The sequence below is a fragment of the Strix aluco genome, chromosome 21 (assembly GCF_031877795.1).
Source record: "Strix aluco isolate bStrAlu1 chromosome 21, bStrAlu1.hap1, whole genome shotgun sequence".
NCBI lineage: Eukaryota > Metazoa > Chordata > Aves > Strigiformes > Strigidae > Strix > Strix aluco.
In genome coordinates this window covers 1,508,652-1,523,876 of record NC_133951.1, presented here as the reverse complement: position 1 = coordinate 1,523,876, position 15,225 = coordinate 1,508,652, and the positions used below count along the sequence as shown (strand labels likewise).

At 42.7% G+C, this 15,225-nt stretch overlaps 1 protein-coding gene and 1 long non-coding RNA gene across 4 annotated transcripts in view; one reads left to right on the top strand and one right to left on the bottom strand.

Moving 5' to 3' along the window:
- The window catches only part of FOXK2 (forkhead box K2), a 49,069-nt gene extending 44,045 nt beyond the window's left edge, over positions 1–5,024 (bottom strand). Inside the window, exon 1 of one of the 3 annotated variants that reach the window (XR_012625942.1) lies at positions 3,958–5,024. Coding sequence is in view for 2 of the 3 variants with exons in the window: in XM_074846971.1 (XP_074703072.1) it covers positions 3,958–4,313 (356 nt within the window). In the remaining variant the exon portion in view is untranslated. The other 2 variants (XM_074846971.1, XM_074846972.1) reach the window with 2 other exon arrangements.
- Positions 4,117–7,976, top strand: LOC141932831 (uncharacterized). The gene is made up of 2 exons (XR_012625944.1): positions 4,117–4,253; positions 7,801–7,976. It is a non-coding gene; the product is annotated as an uncharacterized LOC141932831 (long non-coding RNA).
- Positions 7,977–15,225: the final 7,249 nt, after the last annotated feature.

The following is a 15,225-nucleotide window of genomic DNA, read 5'->3' as shown; positions in this document are numbered from 1 at the left end:
GGCAGGTAACGGACTAGATGCATCTTTGCTGACTTGGAAATGCTGTTCTCATGTTAATGGTTATCTTGTTTACGATTCACAAATCTTCTTCCCCAAAACCAAAAGTAATTAGTAAAATATAAAATATAAGGTTTTGTCAAAATGAACAAGACATTGTCTTGGAATAGTCAAGCCCAAGGTGCCAGAATCTTCATGAACTCAAATGCTTATACACGAAGCACATCCAAGAAACCCAAAAATAAAAACAAAACAAAAAAAACAACAAAAAAACACTTCTTCAGAGATGAGTTGTACCCAGAAGCCAGTCCATTTTTTCCAGCTGTATCAGTTACATCTGTCTGGAATCCTGCCTCTCCAAAAGCCGTATACAACTCCTGTCAACAACTGCTGCTGTGCCCAGCACAAAAAGTATTTTTCAAGCCAAGTACCTCAAAGTCAAATATTAATGTTATTATTTACCTAGCAATATATCCTAACAATACTTTCACTGAAGTTGGGGGAAATTTGACAAGCATCAAATGAAATCAATTAAAGAACATGAACTTTATGAACTAGAGAGTGATAGTCCATGCATCTTAAACGTAGTTGTAAAACACTAACTGAACTGCTTTGATTTGTGTGTATTTAACAGGAAACTCTAAAGCCTCTTTCATCCCATGCCTCTGTGTGTTATGACACTGACAGGAGAGCTACTTACTGGACATGAACAAAAAAAATTGCTATTTTTCCCCCCAGCCCCCATTTTATTCATCTAACAAGATGACAGCTGGTTTGTATATACACAAGTATGTATGCGAGTCTGGCAAGAATCAGAAAAACAAAAACACACTTCCCACTGCTATTACCTCCTGCTTGATAACTTTAACATTTGAATTGTGAGTGAGGCTTCCAGGGAAGCATTAAAATTAGCAACCAGAACAGTTATCTTAATGCACAGTAATTCCATGTTTTATGGCATTTATATCTCTAGAAAGACAGATGCCTTTGTTACAGGTAAAAGTATACTCTAGCATTAATAATTTAATTTCCCCAGATGTTAAAAAATGTTGTTTTGTGGAAGACTATGAAGTTGTATTTCTGCTTTTCCCTTCCAAAAACAGGAAGTTCAATAACACTATTAATGCAGTCATATTTAAACACTGTGCTGATATTAAAAAAAAAAAAAGGCCAAGGACACTGGAACTACATACAATTATTAGTGACAATTAAACAAGACATTTCAACTCTGTAACAACATTTTACTTGGAGTCAACTGTAAGCCACTATTCATTAGAAAAAAGCAGAGATGGACCCTCCATTCTTGGTTTCCAAGATCACTTAAAAACAAACAGAAGGAACAGGCCACCCTGATGTTTTTAAACTTCACCTGCCATTAAAATTTCAAATGATTGTGCAGTCATAGGCAAAGCATATTACTGGCAACATAGTAGGATTAAACAACAACAAAAATAGATCTAGTGATTACTTGAGCTGGAGGTTAGCAATCATCAATCTTGAACTCATACCAAAACTACTTTGTTTCCAACCATGTTTCAACTGTTAATTAATGTTTGTGTTGAACTGAAGTAACTAAATTTGACTGTTAAAATCCAGATCATCTTCAGTGTGACCAGTTAAATCTACAATGAAACTCAAGAACACAGTTACAAACAATATTAGTCATCAGTAATTCACAGTAAAGACTTGCTGTAAGCAGATAACGTCTGCTTTGAATTTGCCTGAAGACTCCTGCGTTTAAAAAAAAAAAAAAACACAAACCTTTGCAAATAATGAAACTACTATTTCCCTATACAACTCCAGTAAGACTTTTCTTTTATAAACAGGTTTATCTTTTTAAGAAAGCAATAAAGCAGCACTTGATCTTAATCGCCAATCTAACTACGACCCTGTAGGTTTTGCCTGCCCTTCAAGATAAAACTCATCCCTGTTGACTAAAGAAATCCTAGTTCACCCAGTGTACACACTGCTCCATTGTTTCTAGCCAGGACTGAAGGTATGCCACCTTTCATTTACAAAACTCGATGGAAGATCACACCTACATTTTGTAACCAGGACATAACTACTTCAACCAGCTTACAGATCTTGAAACTGAAGGCTACTAGTGTGCAGTCTAAGAAATGGTGTAATCACTGAACACAGGCAGTTTCAACCAAATGCTAGTTTCTGTAACACCACCCACATACACTCGTGAAGAAATTTTAACTGCACAGAAGCAGAAGTTTTCATCATTGTTCAATAGAAAAGTGACACAAAAAATCCTTCCGAATTTTCTTTCCACTTAAAAAGTGACACTGATAGAACTAAAATAAATTACAAGTCAATAATTACATGGACAGCATGAAGAAAGAGCACTTTTTCCCCCCTGAGGTCTTAAGCATTTAACAGAATGCTACTGACTAAATTACTCAAACTAACTCTAGACTGTTTGCAATCAACATATGTAACACACAATGACTTGCCTGCAATTAGTGTATTATACCAAACTGTTTACAAAGAAAAAAAGTATTTGATCTATATTTCACAAATGTCTTAGATTAAAATACAGATTAACCACATGCCAAATTATTATTAATATTAAAAAGCAGAAAGCAAAAATAGAAGTTACAGTTAAAGGTCAAACAAGTCCTCCAACTGTATTCGTGATTATACAACTCTACACATACTGGCACTGTTAAATCCTTTCAGAATGAGTGTTTCCTAGAAAGCAGAAAGGTAAGACAATTTGATTTTCACAGAGGAACCAGGTGGGGAAACTAACATTGAGACGTCAAAGTGGAAAATACACACCATCAACGTCCTAAACACAGTTTAAAAACTTGTAAGGCATTAAGACTGTGTCACTAATGGCGTATGTTTTATAAAGGTAAACCACTTGTAACCTTTTAGGTATTTCTTAGTCAAGACGACTAAAATATACTAAACCAAAACACTTTCACTTTTCCTGCATGTGACTCCTCAAAACACAGATTATTTATTTACAGTTCAACGTATCCTTAAACATAGTAGGTAGGCCTCACATACTCCCCTAGAAAACTATTTTGCAAAGACAGTTAACGTTTGGTAACGGTACAGGAATGTGTTACCATTTAAAAACTCTTAATACTTTTGTCGTCATGTAAGGAAACACATTTTAAAGCACTAAGACTAGCAGAAGTATTTAACGTGGATGATTCAGTTTACCCATAAAAACAAATGTTACAATTAGGCAAAGAGGCTGAAACTACAACAAAATCAGAAGGGAATCACACGCACAAAACAATCCCCCTACATTCTGAAAAAGCACCGAGGGTGTTACAAGATTTACTTAGCACTGATCTTAAATTCAGAAATCCCAGATATGTGGATAACCACTTGACTGGTTTCCTTTGAAGCACGTAAACAATACTCAAGGGTGTATCCAATTCTATTTGCTAATTACAATACCTCCAAGCACTGCTGCAGACGGATTTGCTCCCAAACTCACAACAGACACTGCTACGTGCAAGACACAGCACGGGAGGAGAGTGACCATTTGTCAAGCACCAGCCCCGGCGCTACCGGGGTCTCACGCTTCCCACCTGTACCACCGGCTGCCGGAGGGGCTGGAGCAGGAGGTGGATGTGCCGGCGGGGCCCGGGCCGCCGGAGGAAGGACACATTCGAGGGCAACAGGCGGAGGCGCCGGTGCCCGGGTGGTGCCGGGCGGCGGGGAAGGAGGCCTAGGGCACCGCTCGCGTGTGTCGCCAGCACCGGGTCGGTTCCCCGCCTGTCACGCACCATGTGCCAGCCCAACGGCAACGGGGACAACCAGCGCGGATGAGCAGAGGCACCACCCCCCGCCGCGGCAGCCCAGTCCTCCCAGAGAGGACGGGGCAGCCCAGCGCGGCGAGGCGCCGGCGGGTGGGCCCGGGCCCTGCCCGGCCCGGCGGGCCCCGGTGTGACGGGGGAGGACGGCAGGCCCGGCCCCCGCTTTACTCACACTCGGGGCAGCTGCAGCGGCGGCGCCCCCCGCCTCTGGAACACGCCGTCCACGAAGACGCCGTTCTTGCCGAGGCAGCGCAGGTAGAAGTCCCCTCCGCCGCCGCCGGTAGCAGCGGCGGGGTCCCCCTGAGGCGGAGGCGGCGGCCCGTCCGCGCCGGCCGGTGGCGGCGGCGGGGGAGCAGCGGTGAAGATCTCCAGGTGCCGCCGGGAGATGAAGCTGGAGTGGCCCATGCTCACGTCCACCGAACCCTGCGACGAGTTGCGGCCGATGGTCACCGAGCGCTTCTTCATGAGGTACTCGAACTCCCGGCCCTCCAGCCGCGCCACGGCCGCCGCCGCCGCCGCCGCCGCCATCTTAGCGAGCGAGGGAGCGGGCCGCCCTCCGCTGCGCCCCTCCGCCCGCACCGGCCCCGCAGCCGCAGCCGCCGCCAGACACAGGCAGGGAAGGGGACGCCGCTCAACCCAACCTGACGCAGTCCGCCGCTGTCTGATGGACGGCGGCGCCGGGCCAATGCGCGGCCCGCACGCCCATGGGGCTATGGCGGCGCGGCCAATGGCGAGCGGCGCCGCGGCCAGCGCCGCGCAGCACGTTCGAGTGTCGGGGCCCGAGAGCACGGGAAAGGCCCGGAAAACACGGAGCAGATCCGCGCGCGGGGGAGCGGAGCGGCCGCGCTCCCCCCGGCGGAGGCGGCGGCGCCGGGAGAAGGAGGAAGGGCTGCGCCGGGCCCCGGCCCCCGCCGCGGCGCTGGCGGCCCGGGGGAGCGGCCGGCCGGGAGGGGAGGGGAGGGGAGGGAGGGCAGGGCGGTGCGGAGCGTGCTCAGCCCGGCGGGGCCGGCCTGCCTGCCATCTTCCTCCCCGGAGCCGCTTTCCTCCGCGGCGGCGGGGCCCCGGGCACCTGCGGGGGGCCGGGCCGCCGCCGCCCGCTCCTGGCGCCCCCCACCCCAGCGGGGACAGCCCCCGCGCCGGGCCCCTGAGCGAGGCCACCGGCACCTTCCGCAGCCCACGGACGTGCTTTTCCCCCGGCAGACCGTGCACCGCACGTGCCCTGCGCTCGCACCGCTTTGAGAAACGGCACTACGCGGGGGGGGAGAGGGGGCACCGCTCAAGGGTAAAATAAATACACGAACCCAAACACGGCTGGGAGGGGGGCTACCCCTGGGAAAGGAGTTTGTACCTCCTCAAATTTAGCCTCAAAAGACCCCAGGGGAAAAAAAAAAAAAAAAAAGGTTTGATACATCATACACAGCTGCTGGCCTTTTAAGGGTTAGGTTAAAAGTAGAGGTAACTCCCCATCTTAGAGCTCTGTAACATCCACGAAAAACAAGTGCAGTGCTTTAAATTTAAAAGTTTCAGGTGAAAGTCAGTCTGCGTATGTGTGCACACACCTCACTCGGCTTAGTCCTAGTTTTCTCATAGGCACTAGGGCACAAAAAAGCAAGCAAGCACTCTGACCCGACCAAACAGAATTAGACACCCAGTTGCTGCAGCAGCCCGTCACTGCTCCCGGGTGTCACAGCACAGGGGAGAGAACACGGCCCAGGAACAGCCTGGGAAACACGGATCAAGCACCCACATTAGTGGTGTCGACTTCAAAATATTAGAGGCTAACAAAAAGACAACATTAATTGTACTCAGTTTGGCAAATGTAGCATCTGCAATGAGAAAGTTTTACCTGATCAAAATCTTCTAGAAATGTTTGTGTGCTCCTCTCTTAGAAGGACCAGGCACTGTCAGAATGGAGAAGTAAGCAATTAGGAAACACTGTTGGTTATAACCTGTGAAGAGGATGCTAAAACTTATTTATGTCTATGTACAAAAATAAACACTACAAACACTTCATTGTAACAGCCCAGATAGCCTTACCGTATTTTCAAGCACCTTTTGTTTAGAGGGGGGTTTTGTTGTTTATTTGGGCTCTTTTCAGGTCTGTTCAAATCACTGTTCTTTATGAATTCAGAAGACAGTTAAATACTTTCTTCAGTGGTACACACATGCTCTGCAGGAATTGAAAATAATCTTTAGAAACATTTTTATGCTCAGGTCAAAACCAAACAACTTGCTAACAAACATCTAGTAGTAAATTTGAAATTCAAACTTCTGTTTTTGTACATTTGAGTCAACAGGTCTTTATGTTATGCATGCTTAGGAACAGAACACAGTGCCTGCTACCTGCAAAGTTACAGCAAACCTTATTTTTACCCTTGGGATTGTATCAGCACTTGTTATAAGCAGCTACACCACCATTCCATACTGGTTAAGACCATTTATACGATCGCATACGCACATCAGATGCAGTAAAATATAGCAACAGTTTAGAGCTTTGGTTTCTTTTACAGAAAACTTTAGTTAAATCTTGCCCACACTTTGGTATTTAGAATCAGACTTTCTTCTATACCAACATATGTTTGGCACAGAAAATGTGGAGCATCAGAAAGCCAGTTATGACTCCCTGATTCTCAGCTTTTTTTTATCCCTTGGCTCTGCTGCAACTATAGAAATGTTGTGCCTGCTTTGCTAACAATCGGTTAGGGATCCTGAGGGGTATGCCGGCTGAAAATTACCAATGGATTTCCATCTCCTAACACACCCCCACACCCCCAGAGAGCGAGAAAACAGGCAGATTGGGAGAGCAGCCAGGTGAATTCCCATCAGGCCAGCAGCACCACTCCTATGGTTGCTCAGTTCGCAAAAGTTAAAGGCATTAATGGTACTTTAACATTTTCCATTATGTGTATCACAACTTTGTTAATTTGTATTCATTTATTAATAACATCCAGTACTAAATTCACAAAGCTGATACACCTTCCTGTTCTTTTCATAATGCAATAACATAGAAAACAGAGCTGTTGACATAGAATGCTGAACAGAGTTTTGTAATACACACTGAAATTACTTTTCAAGCATCCGGTCATCAGTATGCTACTCTGTAAAAAGTGACTGAACGCCAGCAGAAAGTCTGTTTACTTTTGTATTACCAACACTGTAGAGCAAACAGCAAATTCCATTGTCAGAAGCTATATTCATTTTAAGAGGACAGCTGAGATTTTTCTGCCCATGTTTTTCTAAACTGATGCAGATTTAGTCACTTTCTTTGCGACCAAACAAAATTGCACAGTTACAGGTCATTCCAACCTGCCCACCAGCAGCTCTGGTCTCTTGTATAAAGCAGGAAACAGCAGCTAGATGTGGTGGAACGACTCATGCTTACACATAACTGCCCAGTGTTCTGGGAGTCGGGGTACGCCAGAAACCCACTCCGTGAACATAACCTGGTCCTGATGTTGGAGCTGCATAGCAGACACGTACTATTCTACACATTTTTCCCTGCCAGTTGAGTGTAAGCAAGACATTCTTCTCTGTCTGCTCTGCAACCACCTTAACTGTTCAGGACAGAACTAGGGCTCCAAGTTACTGACCAAAATTTAATCTGAGGCACCAAGTTGCTGCAATTGTCACTGACGCTAAACAAGATCTCAAAGCACTCGTTGCACTCCTCCGCTTCTGGCCCTTTGAGCTAAGTGGCCCAGTGTTATCCAGCCCACATCAAAACCTGTTTGCAACACAGAAATCAAGAATCAACAGACCTTACCTGCATCATCTAGCCTTAAAACAATCTGACTTGAGTTTAGCAGAAATGTATAAATTCTATGTAAGGTCCAATCCACTAATACTATTTTATTTGACCAAACTTCCCTTAAATGACTCCATATTTTTAGATGTGTTATTTTTTTCCTGAAGCTCATGCTATAGCAACACAATGGTGTTCATTTACAGTCTGCTTGTGCTTGGGGCTAGTAAACTGTCATATAATCAAGTTTTCTTTCTTCAGTTTTCTTATTAGATATGTGCTCTGGACTGAGGGCTATGAAGTGGTGAAGCAGCCTTCTCAAGATGCACATTTCCACAGATCTGAAAGCATGGAATACTACTAGAGGAATGTAATGAATAATCAAGTAGATTAAGTGACCCTAATTGCTTACTTTGACACAACCAGCATTAAACAGCTTTTAAAAGCCATTAGGAGCTATCCATAATCTTTTTATTACAGCGTCACATGCTTCGAGTGAGATTTGATTTTTGTTAAACAAAACTCTACAAGGTTCATTTGCAAAACCACTTCTCAGTAACATTCATATGCGATTTAACAAGATAAGCACTTCAGATACCAAAACCTGCACAACCGAATGAAGATTTCACATATTGATATCTCCGCACCTGACAAGCACACGTTTATTTTTCTAGGTGAACAGCCCCTTGTAAGCAGTAACAACTTCCTCCAACACACAGCCTCAAAACCGCTGCCATATACAACCACATTTTTAAGTAATCCCAATAACCATCCTGGAGCTCTTTGCATGCTTAAATTTAACGACGTGTGGAAACTTAGCAGGACTCGTGCTGCGATTTAGTCATTTTCTCACAAACACATTTTGGTCAAGGGGAAAGCGTTAAAAAAACATCACGTAATTACAGCAAAATATTAAAAATGGTGAATGATCGGGATGGTGAAGCTCCCTGGTTACATACCCAACCGATTCCTGAAGTGACTTGAAAATTAATAAGAGAAAGTAAGGAGTTATACCTCTGAAGTTATTTTTATAGCTTTTTTTCTTTTACGGATCTTCCAGATCTCCTTAAGTAATAAAGACTGGAAAGCGTAACACTCTTAAACATGACTAACACATCCCGATGAACGTGCTTCTTTTGGAGGGGGGACTGGGAGGAGGGCGGAAACACCTATTTAACCCCGACCAGTCGGTTTTTAGCGTACTGTTGACCTCGGCGAGCAAGGAAATCAGTGCTGGGCCAGTCAGACCCCGCCGCCGCCCGCCGGCTCCGCGCGTCCCGCCGGTGCGAGCGCGGACGCGGGCCAGGCGAGGGCCGCCCGCCCCACAGGAAACCCGCGCTCCCCGCCGCGCGCTTCCCGCCCTCCTCCCAGCGTGCCCCGCGCCCCAGCGCCTCATGGCGGCGGCGCCCGCCCGCCCGCGGCCCAGCGCCGACCGTGCCGCCCGGGGTGCGGGTGGAGCGGAGCTCCGGAGGCCGCTGACGCGTGTTTGTAAACACGGCGAGGCCGTGGGCGGTGCTGGGAGCGCGGCCCCGGCGCCGCCCCAGCGTCTCCTGTGAGGAAAAGCGGATCCGGGCAGAGCCGAGGCGGGCGCTGGGCGGGGTGTGTTCACAGTTACTGCCCCGTCCGCGCGTTCCTGCTGACGGCCGAGGTTAAAGCGCGTTTTCTTGGGTTGTAAAAGCAGTTTTGCGAGGCGAGACCTTCACCCTCAAGCGGTTCTGGGAGGCGAGTAGTCGACTCGCCCCGAACTGGAATGGAGCGGGCACGGTTAGTAACTAAAAAGATAAAGCGTACGGCCCTAACGCCTCGGTGTGATCCAAGCAACAACAAGCGACGACAATTCAAATGCATGCCTTAAATTGAAAGCATCCCATCCACCCTCAGAGGATAATTACTCATAAAGCAGCTCTAAATCCCGACACCACAAAAGGATTTTTAAAAGCCACAGCAGCATTACTCTATGTTAACTGGAAATGCAAAACCCCCATTACTTTGCAATTCAGCCTTGCATGACATACGATCTTTGCCAAATAAATAGAAGCACGAAGATAATAGCTATTTTATGTTTAAAATTTTAACACCTCAGAGAAAATTGGACCTGATGATTCAAAAGCATTTTCAATGTTTTGCTACGCGCTTCTAAACAACAGAGTTCTACCACTATGAAGTCTTGAGAAGCTGACCCTTACCAGTTGCAACACTTACTGTATTTAATGCTGATCTTTGGCTACTGCTCTTAGCTATGACCCCATTTAAGCACAATTCTACTGTAAGATTTTTCAAGTTAATTTGCCATTTTTTGCCACTTTACCACAATAGAAGAATTTTTACTCTTCCTTAATTTTGAGCTGAATTCTTTTTCAGTCTCCTTCTAGCACTTCCACATCACATACTTTTATGATATGGTATCATAAATAAACGAAACCTTGCAAAAAAAAAAGTGCCAGATTAAGCTGCCAAGGTCCATCTTATCTGGAAGAGATGTTTCAGGCATCTGAAGTAGGTAACTGTAGCAATACCACTATACATGGCAGATGAAAGTTCTACAAAACAGTAACAGAAGTTGTAGTTTGGCAGAAAAAAGCAGGCAAGTGGGAATGGAGAGTCTAAGATAGGTAGGCAAATGATTAAATTATAAAATTATTTACATTAATCAAAACCAGACAGGAATTATAGAAATGTGAATAAGCTAAATGAAACAACCTGAGGCAAATTAAAACCAATACCAAGTGCAAACTAACAAGCATGAAAAGGCACTCTAAAATATTCTTTTCATGGCCGAGCATTCTAATTTAGGTTTGTCATTGCAGGAGGAAAGAAACGAAGCTTTTATCAAAATCAGTTTTGTTTGTTTTTAAAATCAATGCCATTCCCTCAGCCAACAGAAAACCAACAAGAAAAGTGAAAAACTGAGACATACTTTACGTCTGTCTTCGCTGAAATACTCTATCCAGAAGGGTAACTACAGAACTAAGTTCAGAGAAGAGTTACTGAGATGATGAGGTATGAACACACTATTACACAAAGGTTAAAGAAATTGCAGTTGCTTTCAGTAGAGGCAAATGTTTTCAAAATAATATAACAAAGCAAAAGCACAGTGAGAACAATCTCATGTTCCATAAACAGATATTGTAAGATTCCCATGAGACAGAAAACTGGCTAAATTCAAAGCACGCAAAGAAAGATCCTATAAGGAATATAATGATAGTTGCAGCATTTTTTATATCCATATAAAGTAATTAGCACTATTATTTTTAATTGCATAGCCAAAGCCTGAAAAACCTAAAATAGTAAATTTCCCATCCCTATTCCAAGTCCTACAATACAAGGACCACCTCATTTCTCTGGTTATACAAAACCTAGCAAGAATTGGTCTTGCCCACAATAGCATTTGTAACACTGACGTAAGATGGAGCTGCTTGAAACAAGATACTGAAGTATATCAGCCTCGGGTCTGGCCCAACAGATTTTCCTATGTTCCTGATAAATCTCAAAATATTCAGAATGGTTGTCATATTTAATTGCTTTTTCTGTGAAATGTAACATTTACACCTAATCTTCAAAACAGAAATCAAAGCATTTAAAGATTTAATAGAAGGGAGAGGGAAAAATCAGACTATTAACTTCGTTTGGGGAGGAGAACACTTGAACAGTTCCTTCTTGTAAACCAATTTCTCTGTGGGCAGCCAGAGAAAAACAGATCTACAGAAATCTGGATGTGGCGGATTTATCTGATTATTTATATAACTCGTTATTAGAGTAAAACTAAAAGACTACATAAATTATCTGAACAACAACAAAAAGCACTTTAAAATAATTTTGAAAAAAAAATGCAAACAAATGCTACACTGGACTCATTATGTTTGAGTCCTGGGCAAATCATGAGATGTTCAAGCAACCTCCAAAAGGAGGGGGAGAACTACAAATATCTGACAGGACAGACATGAGTCTTTTCAAAATTCAGAGTCATCTTAACATGTTTAAGCAATACATAAAGGACAGCACAGACTGGTCTGAGATTACCTCTTTTTTTTTTTTTTTTGGTTTTGTTTTTTTAAAAGAGTTGTTGAAGTATCAATACCAAAATCCTTTTGACACTGAAAACAAGAAAAAACATCAATGAAAACCAATTTACATGTACTACAAAGAGAAAAGAATGTTGAGGCAGAAGGCTGTCACTTCTAAGTTTTCACCTGGGTCATACATAATCACCACTCTAAAGGTCAGTCCCTCAGGGAAAAACAGAACAACACATGAGGAAAACGGTCCCCTTCTGTAGATATTCAGAATACCAACACACAGTCAGTCAAATATCAAGATCAAGAGCAGAAAAATGAAGCTGAGTCTCAGCAGTCAGAAAGACCACTGCAGAAAGTGTTAGAGAACAGCCAACCAGCAAGTCTGTGATCAGAAAGCCACTCGGAGACAGTAATTACTGACAGATGTCCAACAGACAGAGGGATAAATCTCTCCTTTGAGGACTCAAGTTCTTCAGAGCTCATCTCCTACTCCACCTCAATTTATTTTGCTAATTGGTCTGTGGTTAATTTGAGATGATGCTCTTCTTTTTGCTTTTCATTCTCAGAAAAGGGATGATGCAACAGACTATATGCAAATCACCGAATAAACAACCCCCCTTGTGACTGGGATCTGAAGTTTTTTACTGGTGTTCTTGAGTGACATTTATTACACAGCATTTTGTGAAGCAGCCCTGTTGCCAACAGGAACTGCCTGTTTGGATCATGACAAAACTGAAAAGAAGACTGGGAAACACTTCACTTGTAATTTTTACAGCTGTAGTTAGCAACATAGAGTTCTTCATTGCTTGTTACTAAATAACTGTGTAATATGCAATGATGAGTCAAGGAAAAATTAACACACTGCCCAGAAAAAAAAAGTTTTCTCAGCAGAAGTCATGGAAAGCTAACATGAACAGGAGCATTCATATACATGTACTATATAAACACACAGTAATAAATAATATTATAAAAATAAATTTAAAGCTTTTCTGAGGATGGGCTATAGCACTAGAGAAAAAACTGTAACATGCATCAACTACACAGCATGTACATAGCATCAGCTGTGGGAGTTTTTGGTCTTATAAACTGTTTATGCAACATGAAACTTCCAGAGTACAAAAGCTTTGACATTTACTATTGAAAATACAAGATGCTAATATAGCAACCATAAAACCTAAATATGGTGAAAAAAAAGTCTAGCCATTTTCTAACAGGATACTAAGATAGAAACAAAACTAAAAACTGTGAGTAGAAGTAGAGTTGAAATATTAGTAGGCTGCAGCTACAGTATACATATTTCTCTTTCTCCTGAGGGCACAAACTTAAAATTGAGATCAGTCAACTTTCACACATCACCGTTAACTTTTCTAATTCATACGAATTAGAACTTCTCCCCATAAGAATATTAATTTTAGATCATGTCTGTAAGTAGAATGGCTACACAAACCCTACGCTGCAGACCGTTTTCGTTTCCTTGTGGTTGGTCAGTGCTGCTAGATGACTGAAAAAGTTCAACTATACAAAGCCATCAACTCAATGGTTTAATTTGTGTGTTTGCAGGCTCCATGAATTCAACTGAATTTTTTACCTTTCTACTAATCAGTTTCAAGGGATTATTGGGTGTGTCATTCCCCCCCCCCCCCCCCCCCATCCCTAATGGCACTTTTCATTCAAATTGTCTTTATTTTGCTTAATAAAGCTTTTTTTTTTTCCTCCACAAAAAACACTTAGTAAGATGCCATTTGCAGGAATCAAACTGACTACTGATGTAAGCACAATTATGCAAACTGACCTGTGATAAGTAACTCAATTCATTTACTTTGTCATATACTGTTACAAAGCATTCCAGTAATGATTTTATTTGCAAGTTTGGGGTCAGTGATGGTCTTCCTGTCTGACTGACCTTTGGGTGTTTGGGTTGTTTTTTTTTTTTTTTTTTACTTCCTCTAGCATTTAATAGAAATGTTGATAAATATAAATGCATCTTTTTCAATTTCAAAGGGGGAAACTTTGGCCTACTCTCAGGTTGGACAAGCTTTGAAGGCAGCATCATAAATTTAGTTTGTCTTAGTATGACAATACCTCTTAAGTACTGCATTTGGTAACATACGACCTCAGAGGCTTTTTTTTAGTCTCTTATTCTAATAGCCCCTGTACAGCCAAAGCATGTTTCTGTAATGTCACATGATTTATGCCTTCTCATTCTTTCATTTCTCCTCTATTTTGATTAAACCAAAAAGCAAATACAGAAAAAGAAGATGCTTCCTATAATTCAATAACAGTCTTACATTACTTCTACAGATACCATTTTCCATTCACAGATTTCCAACTTTTTCTGAAAATCAGGTATCTGTGATTCTGTCCATCTTTACACAAACCTAAAAATGTAAATGCAGCTGAAAAATCTCACTCCATTAATTTTCTTCCTTTGTAAGAAAAGACTGAAAGTCTATTTTTTCCAATATAAGAGTTACAGTAATTCCCGAGGCAGGATTTTAGTACACAAGAGGGGAAGAAAAACATGTACCATGATACAGATGCATACAGTGTACTTATTCACTACCCAGAAACCGCCACTGAATAAAACAACATCAGAATGGAGGTAAGCAGGAGAGGAGAAAGATTCACTGGACATCCAAAACAGGAACACATTTGTATCTTTTTTTTTCCCTCCAATTCCCAATACAGAATTTTAAATAGAAAACTTACCCTCTTTGAGAACTCATGGTTTCACTGCACCATTAAATGCATCAACACTGTACTGCATTTTGGAACTCACCTTTGCCATTTCACACAACAAAAAAGATCTGGTCTCAAAAAGTGGTCAGCATTTAAAAGAAGGAAATTTAAAACATCTATTAAGTATCCTCCCAAACTTTTTCCCTCCCCCTCCTCATTCCAGGTTTTTTTATTTTTTAGGAAGGGATGAGTCAAAGTAGTCAAATGAAGAAAAAAGTTCTTAAAAACAGCATTCTGGAAGCTCATAATTTTAAGTTAAACCCTTAATATCCTACTTCTAATGCTCAATAGGTTTTTGTCACTGAAAGTAGGTATTATTTGCCTAAAATCCTCAAACAATTTGACATAATAGTTTAAGTAACTGGATCAGCTTCTTCCTCAATGCTTTCATGAATGACTACAAAGTTAAAAAGTATTTCATGTCACAGATAGATAAATATTTAGCCACCAGTTCATCAGCAAGCTTGCAATGGTAGTGTCATTTCCTGTGCTTGCCACCAGTTCCCATCCTTACAGCACCTCCCGTTGTGCCAGCAGATGTCTGTATGACTAAGCAACAAACCAGATTAAGGAAATGACAGGAATGAAGAAAAATTACACCACCATTTTGAGGGTGAATTTTTGTAGCCAGATGAGTTCCGGTGCCCAGTTTACCACATGGACTCACAAAGTGCTGTGCTATCAGAGGGAGAGGCCGTGGTGAGACCAGAATAAATACCCAAGAGGAGAAGGGGAACGCGGCAGCTGCGTAAGCAGCACTGCTGAAACGCAAGCCCTGGCCTCCTCTTGAAATCACACACCAGACTCCCCTGTACTCCCGTTACCCTGAACGCACAACCTTGCGATAAGAATACAGTCTTGGTATGCAAAGCTTACAGGAACACTATGCACATTCACTAGAGCATTTTTAGACTTTAGGGCTACAGCTTTTGGAAGCTATTTT